This window comes from Trichechus manatus, unplaced genomic scaffold, assembly GCF_000243295.1.
Source record: "Trichechus manatus latirostris isolate Lorelei unplaced genomic scaffold, TriManLat1.0 scaffold00067, whole genome shotgun sequence".
In the NCBI taxonomy this organism is placed as follows: domain Eukaryota; kingdom Metazoa; phylum Chordata; class Mammalia; order Sirenia; family Trichechidae; genus Trichechus; species Trichechus manatus.
Window position 1 is genome coordinate 3770744 of NW_004444003.1, and position 20534 is coordinate 3791277.

Sequence of the window (20534 nt, forward strand, 5' to 3'; positions counted from 1 at the left end):
CTTTTTTTTTTTTTTTTTTTAATTTTGCTGAGACGGATTCAAACAGCAAAACAGTGATACCTGTTGTGTTATTGGAACGTTTTTGGAGGAAGAACTTGAAAAGCATCGAGAAATGTACTCTGACAGTTTTAAAACTAGTAACTGTGCAGTTATATTACTGTAAAAACATTTTTATTTGATGAAATTTTCTGGCTACTTCAGGATTATGCAGAAACTCCGTATGCCTTTATCCTAACAAAAGAAAAAAACCCCGTTGCCGTCGAGTTGATTCCAACTCATAGCGACTCTATAGGACAGAGTAGAACTGCCCCATAGGGTTTTCAAGGAGCACCTGGTGGATTTGAACTGCTGATCTTTTGGTTAGCAGCTGAAGTCTCAACCACTGCGCCACCAGGGCTCCTTTATCCTAACATTATCCCTAAAATGTTTCCATTCTCTTCATTGCCCTCGGTGCTTAAGGCATCATTGTGCAGTACTTAGAGAGCTGTGATTGAGTCAGAGAGGGAGCGTGGGGGGTGCTTTGCAATATGTGTTATTTGAAAAGCTCCTCAAGAAAAAAAAAAGGAAAGAAAACTTCTCCAGACTCACAGAACGGGAGTAGAAGACTGGACTGAATCTGTGCTTGACCCCCAGGACATTGTCTGAAATTAAGAGCAGTGTTTTTTTGTTTTGTTTTGTTTTTCCTTTACTGAATTCCAGATGTTATTAGCAGTTTGCCTTTTCCCAAATATAGAGCTCAGAAAGAAATTTTAGGCTATTGGGATACTGCTTATTCGCTTTTAATTGTACAGCTTGTTAACTACATGATGCAAGACAAGTGATCACTTTGCCTTTTGAGAGTTTGATGTATGTTCTGGGAGTTTGGGTATTATGTAGTTATGGTGTGACTTGATTAGCTCTTACATAAGGTTTTCACTTCATTTATTTTTGCTCATTATTTTGTTGTAAAGCCCTGTCTTACAACATTGGTGTTGAACCCAGAGTACTCTTTTCTTTCCCAATACCTAAAGCAAATAAAAACAGAGTTGCTTTGGTAAGGAGGGAGGAAGACATACTGTGTACTCTGGAGGCCTGCAGAACCCCCAGGAGCTCAGTTTGAATACAGTTTTTCTTGCTTAGCTGACGTCTAAGCTGTGGTGAAATACCACGTGAATGAGCTGAATTTTAGATGGCAGCTTATTTTGTTGAGAAATAATATACTGAGAAAGTGCTTTGACAACTTCGTCAATAGAAATAAATTAGTCAGTGGGCAAAAATAAATAAAAACCTTATGGATAAAGTAACAGTTTCTATTTATAACTTCCCCGCAGTGGTCCTGTTGAGCACCTGGTCCATGCCTTGCCCCCTTAAGGACTTTGATATAGATTGGATCATTTGCTCCTTCCAGCAGCCCCATGAAGCTCAAGAAGGTTAGATAACCCATGCCGTGTCACATTGTCAGGGATCAGGACTCATGTTGGACCTGGAATCTACATCTTACAATTCTTTCACCTACCACCATACTGCTTGTCATTTGGATTCTAAGTCTAAATGTGTTAGAAGTGAAGAGAGGAGCTGCTTTAGCCATAACTCCCAGCAATGGCAGAAAAAGACGGTTGTCTGACAGCTGTAGACCCTTTCCAAGAAAAACACATATCCACAAAATTTTGCATCCATGACATTCCCTTGAGGTAGACAGATCCCAGGTTGCAGGCAAGTGGACACTGAAGGAAGCATAGTATTAAACCTAGTACAGAAGTGGTGTATCTCGGTGACTAAAACCTTGCTCTGGAATCCCATCTGGATACATATCCTGACACAATCACTAGCTTTTTGACTTTGGACTGTTACTTAACCCTCCTGAGCCTCACTTCCTGTTTGAGATTATTGTAAGTACCAGAAATTATCTGCATGTCTGTGTATGTGTATGTGTACCATGTGTATCTGTACCCACATAATATACATGTATGTGTATATATAGAGAGAGAGAGAGACCCCTGGGTGGTACAAGTGGTTTATGATCAGCTGCTAACCTAAAGGTTGGTGGTTTGAACCCACCCAGCAGTGCTGCAGAAGAAAGGCTCAGTGATCTGCTTCCATAAGATTACAGCCGAGAAAACCCTGTGGAACAGTTCTACTCTGTAATACTTGGGGTCGCTATGAATTGGAATTGACTTGACAGCAATGGGTTTTTTGGTTTTATGTGGATATATATTACCTGCATACTTGCATGTATTTATCTAGTTTTATTTTTTTTCTAAGATAGTATTAATTGAAGGGTGAACTGTAACAGCTTTTAAATGTATACACACTTACTAGATATATTGTCACTAAAGAAATGTTCAAGTAAGTATGTTTTAGAACGTGGTACATATGTTGCTAGTATTTAAGAGCTATGAAGTATTGATTGCTATTGGTAGTATGATGATATGGGTTGTTTTTCTTGATGGACAGTTTCAGTCTTGCCAAAAATCTTCTAGGATTGCCCGTCGTCTACTGTTAATTAAATTTGAATTGCTCAGTCTGGTGGCTGAGGCTTCTCTCTCATTATAGCATTGTCTTCTCTTCCCACTTGTCTCTTACCTGGACTGCCTCTCCCTTTAATTTGGTACCCTCGTTTTTTAAGGCCCCTGGCCCTTCTCAGGTGCTCACCTCCTCTTTCTTCCTTGTAACTCAGTAGGTGATTTGTAAATCAATCACTGTAGACCAACACTGTCCAAAGAAAATACGCAAGCCACGTATGCAATTTTAAATTTTCTAGGAGCTACATTTTTTAAAAAACGTAATAAACGAGGTGAAATTAATTTTAATATATTTTATTTAATCGTGTACAAATATTCTGATGTGTAATTAATATAAGACATTATTAATGACATGTTCTTTTTTTGTATTAAGCATTCAAAATCTGATATGTACTACAGCACATTTCAAAGTTCTCAGTGCTGCATGTGGTAGTGACTGCCGTGTTGGAGAGTGCAGCTGTAGACCCTCGTTCTAATAGATAGTTGTGCCATGGTAGTGAAAGAGAAATGTGGATAATGTGAGCTGCTTGCCCTAGGAACACACTCAAGAATCATCATTAAAATGCTCTGATGAAAGAACTTGCTACATAGAACTAGAAATAAAGTGCTTTATAAATCAAATTTATTTCATCCAAATTTAAAATTACCCAAATTAGAAACATTTAAAGCTAACGTTCAGCAGCTATTTTTAATGTCTTATTCTACATTCCTCTAGTTTTAAATGAACAGCCAGAAGAAAACTATTTCATGACTTTCCAGTCAGCCCTCCATTTCCACGGGTTCCACCTCCACAGATTCAGTCAACCTCAGGTCAAAAATATTTGAGGGGAAATAAAGAAGTTTCCCAAAAAGCAAAACTTGAATTTGTCGCACGCTGAGCAGTGCGCTGAATCCACGTGATGCAGTGATGTGTAGGCACACCCTGCTGTAGCCTCCCGCCATTTCACAGCTCCTCAGTCTCTCTCCAGCACTTCTTGTTTGAGCATTGTTCACCTCGCGTCTCGTTCATTTGCTACTTGTGTTGTGTGCACCTTATGTTCTGTGAAATGGTTCCTGTATAACAATGAAGTGGCCAAAGCAGTCCCTTAAAAGCTAAATGTGAGTGAGTTGAGGAGAGCTAGAGGAAGGAGTGTCAGGCTAATAAGGGATGGCTAGCTAGCTCTGTAAAGTGCCATAGCCTCAAGAACTTAAACGTCACAGATGACTCGGCCTCAGCTGATGCCCAGGCAGTATCAGCGTTCCTAGAAGAGCTCCAGAAACTCAGAGAAGAGAAAGGCTGCCTTCCAGAGCAAGTCTTCAGTTATGGTGAAACAACTGTTTACGTAGCATTTACATTGTATTAGGTATTATAAGTAATCCAGAGATGATTTAAAGTATACAGGAGGATGTGCGTAGGTTATATGAAAATACCATGCCATTTTATATAAGAGACTTGAGCATCTGCGGATTTTGGTATCAGTGGGGATCTGGGAACCAATCCCCCATGGATACTGAGGGATGACTGTAATATGCTCAGAATAACCAGTTATTGATGTTATCAATTTAGGGAGAATCCTTATGAGTTAAAGTGTGGGTCTTGCCCTATTTATTGTTAAGTGCTATGGAATATTGTTAGATGAAGTTTCTCAGAGGTTGTGAACATATACTCTGTTTAGATGAATTATCGGACACAGTCTTATCTAATACAAATGAAAACTGATTATTAATAAAGTGTGTTTCATTGTCCCAAATTTGTGAGACTTGCCATTCTAAAACGAAATTCTCAGTTCCCTGGCTGGATCTTTTACCAAGAGTTTTTGCTTTGCCATCTAGTTTGGTAAAAAACCAGCCTGTATTCACAATGTCTGGCTTTTCATTAAACCTGTTTTTTTATCTTTCCGTTATTAATAATGGACCAAGACCAGGAAAAATCAGGTGCCTCCGTGACCCAGCCTCTACTGGGTATGTCGTCATTGTGGTACTGAAGGAGTTGTACCCCTAGTAGTTTTGTTTATGCAAATTATGAAGGGGGCACATGTATTCCTTTTAGTGCAATTCAGACATTTATTCTTCCTTCATTTAGAATTTAGAGGGTAGAGTCCACTTGCTTCCTTTTTGTACTTCATCCTAATTTATTTTCTGCCTTTGGGTTGTTTGACTGCAAAGTTGAAATACCTCATAAGAGTGCAGAAAGGCATCGTTTTAAGAGAGGCATATTCAGTTTACTTGTAAAATGTCTGCATTACGGGCTATTTTTTAAAGAAATGTAGCATACAGTGGCTAGTCTGGACTACAAAACTGATTTCATAAAGAAGGAATTATTTCTAGTTAGCCCATCTTTCTAAATGTTTAGAAACTACTTTTAATAAATTGAAATTTTTTTTCACAGACTTGTTTAGGAAAAAAAAATTAATGGACAGAAGGTAAACTTTAGGCCAGTTCTTGTTCATATTATAAGTTAGTAAAGGTGGCATTTTTAAGTTTTTTCACTAGAGGAATAACATGGAATTTTGAGAGTTCCTCTTTAAAAATGGTTTTGGGAACCGGTGTAATAAATAGATCACATAGGTGCCAAAGCTTTTATGCCATGCACATTTTATGTAGGATTGGAATTTATGGATCCTTTTCTAGCTTTATCATTTTCATTTTTGATAAAATGTAAAAGTAATAATAGCATTTTGTATGTGTAAAGTATTTTACAGATTCTCGGTTGGGAAAAGAGAATAATGCCTGAAGATTTACTCAAAGTAACTAGATAGAATAACCCTGGTTCCACTTATACTTTTCTTACCTTTGAAATTCTGTATGGTGTCAGTCACAGGACATAGTAATACAAAGGAAAAGTTTTATTCAAGGTATCATTAAAGTCTAAAAATTGTGCCTCATTGAAATTGAATCTCGACGACTAACAAATTTTTATTCTTAATTTCTCTCTTAAGCTAGTTATGTTTCACATTTGTTTCAGTTACGCTTCTTGATATCAAACGCATTGCCACGTTGGCAGGGTGCAGTGTTCCATGCACAAAACTCTTCCTAGTGAGAGCACTGATTGTAAAAAATGAAGTGGCCTTTCCTTTACATTTTTGGATGATGGTGATGATTTCCATCTTTACAGGGATTGGAATGGATACCTGTGTCATTCCTTTGAGGCATGGTGGTCTTTCCTTGGTTCAGACCACAGATTACATTTACCCTATTGTAGATGACCCTTACATGATGGTAAGTTTGACCAAATGTGTTCTCATCTGAAACTGCTTGTTCATTTTTTGTTTGTAGTTGGGGTTTTGTATGTGTGGGTTTTTTTGTTTTGTTTTTGTTTTTGCCATATCCAAATTGTACTCGCTGGGGTATAATGATGGCTTGATCCCCACTTTTGCAACAAATTGATATATCCTCTGCTCACATTTTCCTATACGTAAAGCACTTAAAGTAGAAGCAAGGAAGTGCCTCTGCTGCTTTGTATCTGAGTATATGTCTGTGCATATAAGAACACCTAATGTTGTAGTGGAATGTCTGTTGACGAGCATTTTTGTAGTTTTCTTCTTTCTTGTACCTTTCTTTGACATTTGTAAACTCCACCGCTCCTGTGTTTCAGGCTGGAGATGTTAACATACTCTAAAAGAATGGATCCTGGACGTTTCCTTCCAGAAATAAAGGAACTTAGCATCTCATCACAAAATATGATTAGGATAATCTGGTCACTTCCTCCGCCCCTCCCCCCCAATTGTGTTATATACAACTGTGTATAATATATATCTGAACCATCGAATTAAAATTCCTAGCTCCTGATCATGCACTGCTTAGATATATATTTTCAAATGTTCAATACGTGGTTGCAGCCAGCAACCCTTTAATCTACCAACCTTAACCCTACCACCTGCCAGCCAAGAGGAGCCAATGAAGAGATTGGGAAGATCCCTTTTGTTATAAAATACCAGATGCCCTGTGTGGCAAGGACACAGATCAAGCTGTGTACAGGGACTGTCCTTAGGCCATGAGGCAGCTAAATGGGGGGAAGGAGGTGTTCGTCTCTCTGGTGCTGGAGATAAGTAAACAGGTTATTAGAAACCTGTTTTCTCTCCACACATCCATCTGTTCTCTACTCTGGAGCAATACTCTGGAGGATGGGCAGGTGTGCCACACTACAGTGTTCCACCTGACCGGGGATCAAAGAAGGCTAGAACCAGAATTCATCCTGTTTTTTTCCAGCATCTCTTAAGAGAATCTGAGAGTCCAGAACAGGAGGGGCAGTAAGTTGCTGCACCCTGACCAGTGGTTGGCATTTCCAAGTTGCAAACCACCTGCTGGCATGTTGATTAGGCTTTGGTACTGTTAAAATGGGTCTGGAAGGCTGTTGAGTTGCATTGCTGATCTACCATGAATTCATAGGAAAATATAAGCAAGCAATTAAGTGACTGTTGAAAATGATAATACTTTGAAGTTTGGTTAGCCTAATGTCAGAGGAAAAATTTATTTTCTCCTTTACTGTTGAAGAAAAAACAATAGACAAGGCAACTTATATTTAAAAAATCTCAAATAGCAATATAAAAATCTGTTACCACATATTTATTGAATATTATGTTAAAGTTCCTAGTAAGATGATATATTTTACTAGAAAATGCTTCTCTTTTTCTTTCGAAAACAATCCAACTTCAGGCTTACGTGGTTTTTATTTCTGCTGTGTTTTTGTTTCTCAAACAGAATGATTATCGTATTTATCTCCTACAGCCTTGGAAGGAAGCTGAAAAATTTCTCAACCTGAATGCATAAAAACTGTCACCTTCTCTATAACCAGTAAAATAAAATTTAAGTCAACATTTTCTTGGATCTGTTTAGGATAAGTGGCTATTTCCTGGTTTACTTTAGGACAGTTGTTTTCAAACGTTCTCACTCCATAGCTCTTCATCCTAAACTATCATATCCAGCGTTGCTTCTCCCCTGACCGCTGGTCACATCCAAATTGCAGACTTCTAGTATTGACCGTGGGGAAGAGCATATACATTCTTGGTTCTATGCCGGAAAGGAGAGGGTAACAGGAACACCTGACACATAATGAATGATGCAGTGGTTCTGTGATTAAGGAAAGGTTACTAGTCTTCCGATCACAGCAGGTCAGGACCAAGTCCAGTAGCTGCCATTCCTGGAAAGCCCCTGAGTTCTCGAAGGCCCCTACATAGGCCTGCTCTTGGGAATTACATAGGCCTGCTTTTGGGAAATCCCCAGTTGTGCTTTCTCACATCCCCCCCTCTCTCCCCAGGGCAGGATAGCATGTGCCAATGTCCTCAGTGACCTCTACGCAATGGGAGTCACAGAATGTGACAACATGCTGATGCTCCTTGGAATTAGCAATAAAATGACTGACAGGGTAAGTAAGAGATCTTTCCAGTACAGACTATTCATGCTGTATTGGTTGCACCACTTGACTGGTTAGACCTTTGTTTCCCATCTGTGAAGTAAGGAGCCCAGGGTAGATGGTTTCCAGTAGGCCCAGGCTGGATGGTTTCCAGTAGTCCTTCTGGCTTCCATGTTTTAGCAGTTACCAGTAAATTAAAATGAGAGTCTGACCTTGTTCACCTTTTCATTTCTACCACCTGCTTATCTTTCTCTCTCCTGGGTGGACTGAACCAAGACATTGTTTTTTATTTGTTTTAAATAAGGCTTAGGTCATAGTGATAGTCCATTAGCAGTAGGTCAGTGGACTGGGGATAGCCTTACGGATAGATCCAGGGGCAGATGCAACTTAGAGGGGTGGAGACCCTTCTTTTTGGTTATTTGACTGGTGTAGACAGTAATGAGGGCTATCAGCTGGCAACATGTCCACATCCTTCCTACTTGTACCTGTTCTTTGTTCCGGAGATGAAATACCATTTAGGTTATTTTGGACAGGTACTTGTTTTTGTCCCCCCAGAAAAGTTTGTCTTTCCAGGAGGCCCTTCTCTACCCTGACGTGAATGTGTGAGTTGGTCATCTGTTGTGCACAGTGACATCGGTGAGGGCTTTCTTGGCATGAATTACCAGCACAGCCCTCAACCAGTGTTTGTTCTCCTTGGTTAGATGTAAAGCCATTTTGGGGAAGGGATGTGTACACATATTAAGCTGGTCTTGTGATTCTTAATAACCATTTAATTAATAGCTGCTTCAGATTTAGAGGCAGTCTTGTGGAGCCAGTCACGTTACTGTTTTGACTTCTCTGTTGTCTGGGCTTCATTCACATTGTAACCTAGAACATCTTCCAGCATTTGATAAAATGGTCATACTGTAAAATGTTTCCAGTGTCTGTTGCCCCCTGCCCTTTTTGTAAACTTTCAGGACTTACTCAGGATTTCACGATCCTGTTTATAGCTACAAGTGTAAACTCTTTCCTGGGTTGTGAACTGAATTACTTGACTTTTAATTTGTGTCCTTTTAAACCTTAGGAAAGGGATAAAGTGATGCCCCTAATTATACAGGGTTTTAAAGATGCGGCAGAGGAAGCTGGGACGTCTGTAACAGGTGGCCAAACAGTATTAAACCCCTGGATTGTTTTGGGAGGAGTCGCTACAACTGTCTGCCAGCCCAACGAATTTATCATGTAAGTTGGTTTTTCTTTCATGTCACCTGGCTGGTTGGTGTCTCTCTCTCAGTAGCTTTGTTGTTGTTGGGTACCACTGAGTTGATTTTGAGTCATAGAGATCCCATGCGACAGAACTACCCCAAAGGGTTTTCTAGGATGTAATTTTTATGGTAGCAGATCACCAGGTCTTTATTCCATAGAATTGCTGGATGGGTTTAAACCACCAGCCTTTGGGTTAGCAGCCGAGCATTTAACCGTTGTGCCACCAGGGTCCTTCCAAAAACTTTATAATTCACAAAGCCATACAGTTGGCCCACTAAATCTGAACCAATTTCCCCACACCCTAACCAACACCATGTTTTAAGAAGCTTCTTGGTCTTTGCCAGTCTGTTTGGTATTTTTAATTTGCACTTTTCTTAAGAGTAAGGTTGAACATAGTTTCATGTGTTCATGTCTTTTGCCCATTTTTCAATTTGTGGAAGCTCCTTTTAGAACGATTATCTGGCGGCTTTTCTTTAAGGATCACGCATTTGACTTAAATCAAGATTTTCTTTTTCTGTTTTATGTTGGTAGTTCTCAAACTTTCCACTTACATAGGACAAAGATCCTAAAGTCCATCAGTCTCACCCATTCCAGCTTTCCAGTAGAAAAAGAACTTAGTAATAGCTAAAAATTGGAGAGGAAAAAAAAAATAGTAAAACAAACTTAAATGAATTTTTTGACTGTTTACTTCATAAAAAATGAATGAGCCTATATGTGTAATTATCTTTTATTAGGAAGAAAAAAAAAGAAATACCCTAAAGCTTAACAATAACCCAATAATTTTATCACGCTTGGTTTGTCGATATGTTGTATAAATTCTTAGGTTGCACATAACCAGTGAAGTCCAAGAACGTATCAGCTTTAAGGTATGAATGATTCAAATTGAAAGACATTTCTGTTTTTGGAAAATTAGTTTCTCGTGTATCAGTTTTCTTATAATGTTTTGTTCCAGCAATAGCCTCAGTAGCAAGATGCTAGTACAGGGTGGCAGTTGGCTTAGATTTAAGTAAGTGTTTGTACAAATGTGTTTTTAACAGAATTTTTCTTCTAGTTTAATGATAAGGAATTTATTTCTTTGGTTAATTTGACTAGAAAACGCCCTTTTCCTTTTCTTCAGGCCAGATAATGCAGTGCCTGGAGATGTGCTTGTATTGACGAAACCGCTGGGTACGCAGGTGGCAGTAGCTGTGCACCAGTGGCTGGATATCGTAAGTAAACCACTTTTTGTTATTTTGGAGGTGGGGAGGGAGAGTGAAGCAATAATTTTTCAGGATCATGGATATTTTTCGTTAGAGGGTTTGGAGAAAAGAGTCATTCACATTGTATGTCAGTTCAAAGATAAATCTCTTTAGTCTACTTGTGTTATATCCACTTCTGAAGTAAGTGTCACTTCCATAAAGTAACTCCTCCTTGGACTTAATTTACCATATTTAAGATTTAGAATGTCTGAATGTCATCAGTTTGTCTTTTAAAAATGGGGTCCATTGGTTTTACTACCATGGAGTTTCATATCGGTTCAGTCCTTTCAGAAATCCTAGGAATTGTCTCTATTCTTCTAGTGATTGGAAGTTTCATATATTGAGTGCATGAAATATGTCCCAGCCTGGGGTTTCAAAGATTTTATAGAAAGAGTTTGGGAGGGCAGGGCATTAGGTTTTGTCTGTTTATTTTGTTTTGTCTGTTTATTTGGTATTTTTCACATCTTAAACAGCACGAAGAAATAATATGGAGGAGAATTTGTGAAAAATGTGATGTTTTGGGTATAAAATGAAGCTAAGGTTATTGACCATTTAAATTATTTTAGTTACGGGGTTTTTTTGTTGTTTTTGTTTGGTAGTTTTGTCTTTTTAAACTGATTAGTAACTCAGAACATGTTGATGTGTAATTTTTGTGTGAAGAATGTATCTAGAATACAAAGACATTTCTCCTGAGTCACTTTCCCACTGAGCCATAATCATACTTCATTTATCTTTTTTTTTTATTGCTGTAACAACTCACAAATTATTAAGATTGTAGTATACTTTCACATATCTTGGCACTTTTAATTTCTACAACTGTGATCTAAAACTATGAGTCCTGAGAAACAATTGAAAAGGAAGAGCACATAATTTTATACAGTTTGTCATCCAGGTTTATCTTAACTTGATATAGTAGAGTAATTCTCTCAGGCTGCCACATTCTTTAGTTATTTTAACCCCTTCATCTGATTATGATGGAGAGATTTCCTGCATCCAGTATTGACATCTGGAAATCAGATTGGAAAGCCATTACAGGGGAATAATCCACAGTCACTTTCCAATGCAACTACCCAGGTCTGAGTAATTTAGCAGGGAAGCTGGAGGGCAGGTTAGGCAAAGGGGTATCAAAGATGAGGTGGTTTGGAATTCTTCTGTCCTCCCCATCCCCAACTTGACACTACTTCTTTTTAATCAGTTCTTTTTTATTTTTTTTAAATGCTCTGAGTTAAAAAAAATCAAGTCCCAAAGATTATGTAACAACACAATACCCTTTTTATAAAGGTCAGAAACAACCAAAGAGTATGTTGTTTAGACATCAGTGTGTGTGTGAGTACTATTTTTTAAAAGGCAGAAGAATGATAAACACAAAATTCAGAATAGTTGTTATGTCTAGGGGAGAAACAGGGTGCTGCTACAAGGGGGAGCACATAGGAGGTTATTGCTAATGTCTAGTTATTGCATAGGAGCCCTCATGGCACAGTGGCTGATCACTCAGCTGCTAACCAAAAGGTCAGTGGTTCAAACCTACCAGCTGCTCCGCAGGAGCAAAGACAGCAGTCTGCTGCCATAAAGATCACAGCCTAAGAAACTATATGGGGCAGTTCTGCTATGTCCTGTAGGTTAGCTATGAGTCAGAATTGACTCAGCAGCATACAACAACAACAGTTGTTGCATTGGGCGGTTGGTTAATTATTATATTATTAAAAAAATGAATGAATGAATGAAAGGGCTATTAATGGATTAGTGATGATGGTGTGTCATAAACTAAGCATCGTGATAGCTCTAGTTCTTTAGCCCTCGCATAGATCTCACTGTCTTGGGAGTTTTGTGTTCCATGTTGCTGTGTGAGAGTAGATGGGAAGATACCTCTGCTAGATTGTTCGAAAATCAGACTGAGGAAAAAAGGAAAAGACTTTTTTTCTCCTTACTTGGATCATAACCTTTGTGGTTACCCAAGACTCTCTTGGTGTGCATGCAGTCGAGATTGTTTTTGCATTTATTTTGCCATCAAGATGACTTGATCCCAGAATTCAGCTAAAGTTAGTAAAAGCGTAACTATAATATGAAAGATAAAAGCTACCAGCTTTATAGAGGATATGGAAGGAGAACCAAAGGGCATTCAAAACTATTAATAATAGGCACAAAAAAAATTTAGAAAACTTAACTCTGTACAAAACTAGATGCATAAAACTTGCCAGAAAAGATGAGTAGGAAAAAATGTACTTCTTTTGTCCGTGGTTAGAAGTAAAGATTAATGACATTTTCCCCTCTTTTTTTCCCTCGCTTATGTTCCTATTATTAGCCTGAAAAATGGAATAAAATTAAACTAGTGGTTACCCAGGAAGACGTAGAGTTGGCATACCAAGAAGCAATGATGAATATGGCAAGGCTCAACAGAACAGGTATAAGGGGCCGGGGAGGACTCTTCTGTTGCAAGTGTTGACAAACTTTCTGAAAAGGACGAAGATAGTAAATACTTTAGGCTTTGTGGGCCATATAGTCTCGATTACATATTGATTTTATTTTTTTTACAACTCTTTAAAATGTAAAAAAAAATCATTCTTAGCTGAGGGCCTACCGAAAGGGGCCACGGGCTGGATTTGGTCCCTAACCTCGGTTTGCCGACCCTCTTCTATTGGTACTGGGTTCGGGTTCCATAGATCATTAATGGGAATCCAAATACGTTGTGTTTTCTTGGCAGAGATGAGCATTAATTGTAACTTGTATTAGAGAAAATAAATGGCTAATGCTTAATTAAACAGTATGTTAGAATAGGTCATGAATGTGTTTTAACCCGCTCTCTCTCCCTCTGTGCGCTTGGAGTTCTCCAGGACACTGAGGCTGTTATCAGCATCTTTACTGCCCATCTGGCCTAGAATCCCTGACAATGAGGACGGTGCAAGAACAGGGTAGAAGCAAAGTAAATATGGGTGAATTAAGGAATTTCTGAATCTCTGAAATGGAGAATTTAGGTTATATTTTCTCTTGGTTCCTTCCAACTCTAAATTTCTCTGTTTATGGGCAGTGTTGAATTTCTCTGTGTCCCAATAAAGATGTAAAACATGTTGCATGTTTGCAGAAGTATTTGACTTATTTATTAACTATTAACTTAAGGTGTTAACATCACTATATTTTTAATTTCTGGATTTGGTATATAAATGAGTAATTACATTCATGTCATAAATTTTTTCTTTACATTTTCTTTCTCGTCCTAGCTTTGTAGTATTGATAAAAAGTAGTATTAGTGATTGCCATTTATTTGTAGTTATTATGTGTCAGAACTTGACATACTTTCTCACTTAATTCTTATGACAAGAAGCTGCTGTTACCATTTTACAGAGAGATTAAGTAACTTGCCCAAGGTCACATAGCTGGTAAGTGATGGACTCAGGATTTGAAACCAGATCTGCCTCTGCTCATAATGCTGTTAAGCATTATATTCTACTTCTTCTCTTAATGATTTAGTAAGAACTGGAGGCCATGTCACAGACTTTGTACATAGTAATGTACAGAGTAATTGAACAATATTTTTACTGTATCCTAAGAGTTTTAAAAGTTTACAATAGGAAAGTTCAAGAGCCAGAACTCATATAGAAAGCAGCATGGCTTCCAGGGGAATCACTTGAGATAGTTTAAGCATTTATACTCACTGCTTTTACTGACTCTCATGCATGTATAGAAAGTACCAGGTATGTTTTATAATTAAGAAGGAAGCACTTTTCGCAGGTCTTTTGAAGTCCTAAACTCTGACGTGCCAGAGGAACGTTTCCAGAGAAGCATTTCTGTGGTTTGCTCTGTGTAAATGATTTGGAAGTGAACCAACATTTAGAATGAAAGCTCAAGAGGGCAGGGATTTTTGTCTGTTTTGCTTACTGCGATATCCCCAGCACTTAGAAGAGTGAAGGACGCATAGTAGGTGCTCATTAAATATGGATTGAGTGGGTGAGTTTTGTATATACCGTGTGCTGTTTATTCTTCTAGGTATTTCATGGACGTTTTCTTTTCAGTGCTCCTGTGGGTTGGGTCTTGTTATCCCTCTTTGCAGAAAAGGAAATGTGTGTATAAGAGATACATGACAGATGCTTTGCTCAGACCCAAGTCTAACTCCAAAAATTGTGCTCTTTCTATGACACCAGAGTTTCTATCTACATATGCTAGTGATTGAAGTTTATCTACAGTTTTTATCCTGGAAATACTAATTTTGTTTCTCTCATCATTAATCACATGTTTTACTAAAAGACTTGGGTTGTGTGGCGTCCTGTATTGGAACTTCAGGGGTATCTGATGAAGTTCAAGAATTTTGTCCTAAAAAAATTGCTCTTCAGTTACTTCCTTGAGATTCCCTTAACCAGAAATCAGAAATGGATTTGAATGCACTTTGTCTCTTCTATTCTTCAATTTCCCTCAAATGACTTTGAACCAAGTATATGTCATATTTAAGCCATGAATTCTTCAATTATTCTTCGACCTAGAGGACCTTAAAAGATCTTGTCTAATACTGTGATCTTAAAGTTACTTAAAAATGTGAAGAGACTTTTCTGACATTATCTTGTCTGCCACTCTGTTTTTTTATTAAAAAAATTTTTTTTTAAGATAGTAGGTAAAAAAGAATATTAAAAAATATATGCAGGTGGGTGGAGGGCTGTGGGGACCATGGTCTTGGGGAACATCTAGCTCAATTGGCATAACACAGTTTATAAAGAAAATGTTCTACATTCTACCTGGGTGAGTAGCGTCTGGGGCTTAAAAGCCTGTGAGCAGCCATCTAAGATACTCCACTGGTCTTACCCCTTCGGGTGCAAGGGAGAATGAAGAAAAACAAGATACAAGGAAAAGATTAGTCCAGAGGACTAATGGACCACAACTACCACGGTCTCCAGACTGAGTCCAGTACAACTAGATGGTGCCTGGCTACCACCACTGACTTCTCTGACCGGGATGACAACAGAGGGTCCTGGACAGAGCTGGAGAAAAATGTAGAACAAAATTCTAATTCACAAAAAAAGACCAGACTTACTGGCCTGACAGAGACTGGAGAAACTCTGCGGGTATGGCCACCCTTTTAGCTCAGTAATGAAGTCACTCCCAAGGTTCACTATTCAGCCAAAGATTAGCTAGCCCCATAAAACAAAATGAGACTAACAGGGCACAACAGTCCAGGGAGAAGGACTAGAAGGCAGGAGGGCACAGGAAAGCTGGTAAAAGGGAACCCAAGGTTGAGAAAGGGAGAGTGTTGACAGGTCGTGGGGTTGTTAACTGTTGTCATAGGGCAATATGTGTACTGTTTAATGAGAAACTATTTGTAAACCTTCATCTAAAGTACAATTTTAAAAAATTCTTCAAAAAAAAAAACATGCAGGGCTTAAAGAATAGCAATACAAGACCCAGTTAAGAAATAGAAATGTAAGAAATTCCGTGTAAGATGTAGAACATGGCCCTTGACGCCTCAGAGGTGCCCCTCTCAGATCCCATCACCTTCATTCCCCTCTTATGGGAACCACTTTTCTGAATTTTGTGTATTATCATTCTCTTGCATTTTAAAATATTTTTTATCATACAGGATTGTATCCCTAACTAAGTAAGTTTTACATTTTTAACTTCATAAAAATAGACTCATACATGAGTGTGTTTTTCTTGCTGTTTTCATCCAACATTTTAATGTTTCTGAGATTGATCCCTGCTAATGTGTAGCTGTTGTGGTGCAGTGGTTAAGAGTTTGGCTGCTAACCAAAAGGCTGGCAGTTTGAATCCACCAGCCGCTCGTTGGAAACCCTGTGGGACAGTTCTGTTCTGTCCTGTAGGGTCACTATGAGTCGGAATTGACTTGATGGCAGTGGGTTTTTTTTTTGTTGTTGTTAACGTGTAACCGTAGTTCGTTCATTTTCACCACTGTATAATTTTCCACTAAATTATTATTCTAATTGAGTTACTGCCCTGAACTTCCTTGTGCAGGGCTTCTGATACCCATATGTAAGAGATTGGTCCTCCTTTAGCTTTTCAGATAGTGCCACACTTCACAATAGTATACTGCATTCAAAAAATTTTTAAATGTCTTCTCTTTGTGTTTATTTTATTTACATAACTATTTGTGTGTATTTTTTTTACTGTAAGAGAAGTATATGCTCATTTTAGAAAGTTTTTAGAAAATGGAGAAAAGTGGAAAAAAATTGTCCATCATCCCACTGAATGGTGTATTCTTCCAGGCTTTTTTCTGTGCTTGGTTGGAGGTGGAGTTGTGTTTTACTGTTGTTGTTTTATACTGCTGGTCATCATAGATTCTGTATGTATTTGGGGTCTGCTTTGATTTATTTCACATTAGTAAGTTCTTTTTGCTGTATTATTACATAATCCTAGTACGCATAATTTTTGATGACTAGATAATACTTTTGGACAATTCATTTTGAAAGAATTTTTCCATAATTGTCTTCATTTCCTAGTGCTGCTATAACAAATACCACAAGTACGTGACTTTAAAGAACAGCAATTTATTTTTGCACAGTTCTGTAGGTTAAAAGTCCAAATCAAGGTCTCAGCTGTGTCAGTTACTTCCTTGTAGGTAGTCTCACATGTTCTTGGTTCTTTGGCTTGTAGATGATCCTTACATGGCATTTGTCGTGTGTGTGTGTGTGTGTGTGTGTGTGTGTGTGTGTGTGTGTCCTGCTGTTTTTAAAAACTCAGAAGTGATCACATTTAGAACCCACCCCCACTCTGATATGATCTAATTATAACATAACAAAGAAACCCCTATTGCCAAATAAGATCACTTTCACAGGTATAAAGGTTAGGATTCCAACACATATTTTAGAGGGACACAATTCAGTCCAAAACAAAAATTTTTCTGTATTCTATGACTATTATGAAATATTCTAAAGCTGAATTGAATTTAATCTATGTCCTCAGATATTCTCATTATTTAAAACGTAGGTGTTTCATTGATGTTCCTGGTCCTATCACTCAAACTGTTTAAGGAATCTTGCAGCTTTGGTTCTTCAAATTAAGTAGTTTAACAGAAAGAAAGTGATTTGTAATGGCTTTGTCCATGTGGGTTATTGATTTCCTTATATTTGAGTATTTAAGATTTCCCTACACTTACTTTCTTACATTGTTTGTAGGAATGCAGTGTGTTAGGACCCTTACGGAGGAGTATTTTGCCATATCTAGCAAAATTACGTATGAATTTACCTTTTGAACTAGCAGGCTTACCTACAGGAATCCCTCCCAAAGTTCCAGTGGCCAAAATGTAAAATGACATATGTACAAGGCTAGTCATTGCAGCACTGTTTGTAATTGCTAAAGAGAGGACACACCCAAGTATCTATCAGTATGGGACTGGTTAAATTATTTACTTTACATGCATATAGTGGAGTACTGTGCAGCTATAAAAGGAATGAGAAGGATCTTTACTGCTAGGGAGCTGTAGCCTCGAGAATACAATCAAGTGAAAACAAGGGACAGAAGCATCAATATACTATGCTATGTTTTATGTATTCATACATGACTATGAATGCATAATACATACGAAGAGCTGCTACAGTGCAGGTGATGGCTTTATTAAATGTCATTGAAAAGTCCCTCTCTGACTACCCGACTGGACTGTATAAATATGTTAATAGAATGGTTAGTTATATCTGTTCCCTTAGCCAGCACAATGGTCTAGAAATCCCAATTCTCTTCTGTGCCTCTGTTTAGAATGCACCTAAGTAAAAGAGATAATTGGTCTAAAAAGAGGAAATATACCAAAAAATGCATTCACTCTAGAGTACTTCTTCCATGAGAGAAGGTTTTAAGTTTTTAAAAACTAACCTTTCAGGCAATTCTCTTCTAGATAGAGTTCCTGATTTTAGTCTAGACAATCTTAAAAAGTCCTGTTCTATGATTTTAGGATGTTTTTGACAAGTTTACCTTCTATTGAGATCGTAATTCCTCGATACAGTTTTTTTTTTTTTTTTAGTTTACTGGGAAATGATTGAAGCTGCTGTTCTAAGTGGTTCAAATTGAAATAAATCAACTTTCAGAATTTAACTCTGGTTTTTGTTGATTTTTAGTTGTCCCTTTCCGCCATCTCCCTGAGAATGAGGAGCAAGATAAGTAACTTATGTAAGATTTGAATTGAGGAGTCACCATTTCCTGAGAGTCACCATTTATTACTCCAGCTAATGCCTCCCCTGTCCTCTTAGCTGCAGGACTCATGCACACGTTCAATGCCCATGCAGCCACCGACATCACAGGCTTTGGAATTTTGGGCCATGCACAGAACCTGGCCAAGCAACAGAGGAATGAAGTGTCATTTGTGATTCACAACCTCCCTGTACTGGCCAAGATGGCAGCTGTGAGCAAGGCCTGTGGAAACATGTTTGGCCTCATGCATGGGACCTGCCCGGAGACATCAGGTACAAGGATCCTAGGTCCAAATCTGAGGATTTAAACTAGTGAGGCTAACGGAAAGTTCCATGAGAAAGAAGAATCCAAGTACATGAGTATGACTCCACTCTGCGGTCAGTGCTGATAACCTGGGCCTCCTTAGCAACTAATGTTTTTAGTTCCCTCCAGTGCTGTAGGTTAACAGCCTCCTGCCATTGGACGTGTGGTTGAGCATCGTGATTCTAAGTTGTTTCTGTGTTTGCCTTGCTGATGTAGGAATATGGTGATGCCGTGAGAGGGAAAGAGACTATGGGAAAAAATAAATCCTTACTCAGTTTTCATTGGAAATTTAGCATTTGAAATAAAATGTAGTATATGTAGATGATTACATTGAGTAGGCTGTATTTTTCCTTGATGAGAACTGTCTAAAATTGCTGTTTTAAGAATGAGATAATACATTTTGTCTGTTAGGTGCTATTTTTCTTTTTTTCCCCTTTTTCTCTCTTTTTTTTTTTTAACTCCTCTGTTTCCTCTTTCAAGAGTTCTTTTTTTCCCTTTTAGTTTCTCTGATACCTATTTTCTTGCCTCTAAAACTCAGTCATTTTCTACCCTGGCAAAAGAGTGGAATCACCTGGGGATTTAAAAAATATCCATGCCTAGATCTGACCTGTAGAAAACCTGATGTAATTAATTGGTCTTGGGTGGGCTTGTTGTGGTTAGTTGCCATCAAATCCTAGACATCAGTAATTATAAAAGCTCTGTAGAAGATTCTGGTGTCAGCAGGGACGAGGACCACACAGCCTGCCCATGTGTTAGTCCCATGTAGAATGGCTTTAGGTTTTTAGAACTCCAGTAGGGAGAAGCTGTGCCTCTCACAGCCTTTGTAGAGGACACTTCAACCTTTCAGTTTTCTGGGTTTTTTTTTTTTTTTTTTCAAACCCTAGAAATAAGCTCTAAGAGGGCAGGGACTTTTATTTAGTTTTTCAATGTTTGGCTAGAACAGTGCCTGGCATCTAGTCTGCTGAAGAAATGTTGAATGAATTAATGAATGTTACCAGCAGATTAAATCCTTTTCTTTATCCAGAAGTTAGAAATTTTTACTCTTTTTTGTGAAAGCAAGGTACATCTTTTCCTGGGGTATTACTTCCACTTATAAATATACAAAACTTTCTGTCCAAACTGCTAGAAATAGCAAGTTTGTTTTTTTTTTTTAATTTTATTTTATACTTTTTACTATTTTGGAGATAATGACAGGGCCAGCACACACACACCAACAAAATGCAAAAAAGCATTCTTTGTAAATTGAGGGGCCAGTGTCGAGAATCAAACTGAATCTTATTTTTTAAAAGAGTAAGATAATTCAAATTGAAATTGAATCTTTTGTTTTTAAATACGTCTTCAGTGTAACATGGGAAAATTAGCCATCACTTATGTTATTGAGGCCCCAAATACTTTAATCCCTCAGGGCTTTAAATGGTTCAGAAATAGATCCTTTTCAGTTTAAAGTTTGCTTTTTTGTTTTTCGATAGTAAGAGCTTACCAAGAAATTCTTAATTACTCTGCAGTTTGATCTGTGAAATAGGTGCAGGCAGGATGGAGCAGGCTTCTTATCTGAACAGAAAGAGCAGCTTGCACATCAAAAATTGTTGATTGGACTTGGCTCTGTAGCAGACGTGTTTTCGAAGGATAGAGGGCAGAGAAACTGCTCACAAAGTATCAGCACTAATGATAATTCTTTTTCCTTTGCCAGGAGGCCTTCTAATCTGTTTGCCGCGGGAGCAAGCAGCTCGGTTCTGTGCAGAGATTAAGTCTCCCAAATATGGAGAAGGTCACCAAGCATGGATTATTGGGATTGTAGAG

The 20534-nt window shown here is 38.1% G+C and overlaps 1 protein-coding gene across 1 annotated transcript in view; it reads left to right on the forward strand.

Moving 5' to 3' along the window:
• SEPHS1 (selenophosphate synthetase 1) overlaps positions 1 to 20534 on the forward strand; it is a 25425-nt gene that overhangs the window by 2218 nt on the left and 2673 nt on the right. Inside the window, exons 3-9 of the mRNA XM_023734354.1 lie at positions 5596 to 5699; positions 7738 to 7845; positions 8897 to 9051; positions 10193 to 10283; positions 12616 to 12715; positions 18491 to 18703; positions 20425 to 20507. Coding sequence (XP_023590122.1) covers positions 5596 to 5699; positions 7738 to 7845; positions 8897 to 9051; positions 10193 to 10283; positions 12616 to 12715; positions 18491 to 18703; positions 20425 to 20507 — 854 coding nt within the window. The remainder of the gene's footprint in view (positions 1 to 5595; positions 5700 to 7737; positions 7846 to 8896; positions 9052 to 10192; positions 10284 to 12615; positions 12716 to 18490; positions 18704 to 20424; positions 20508 to 20534) is intronic.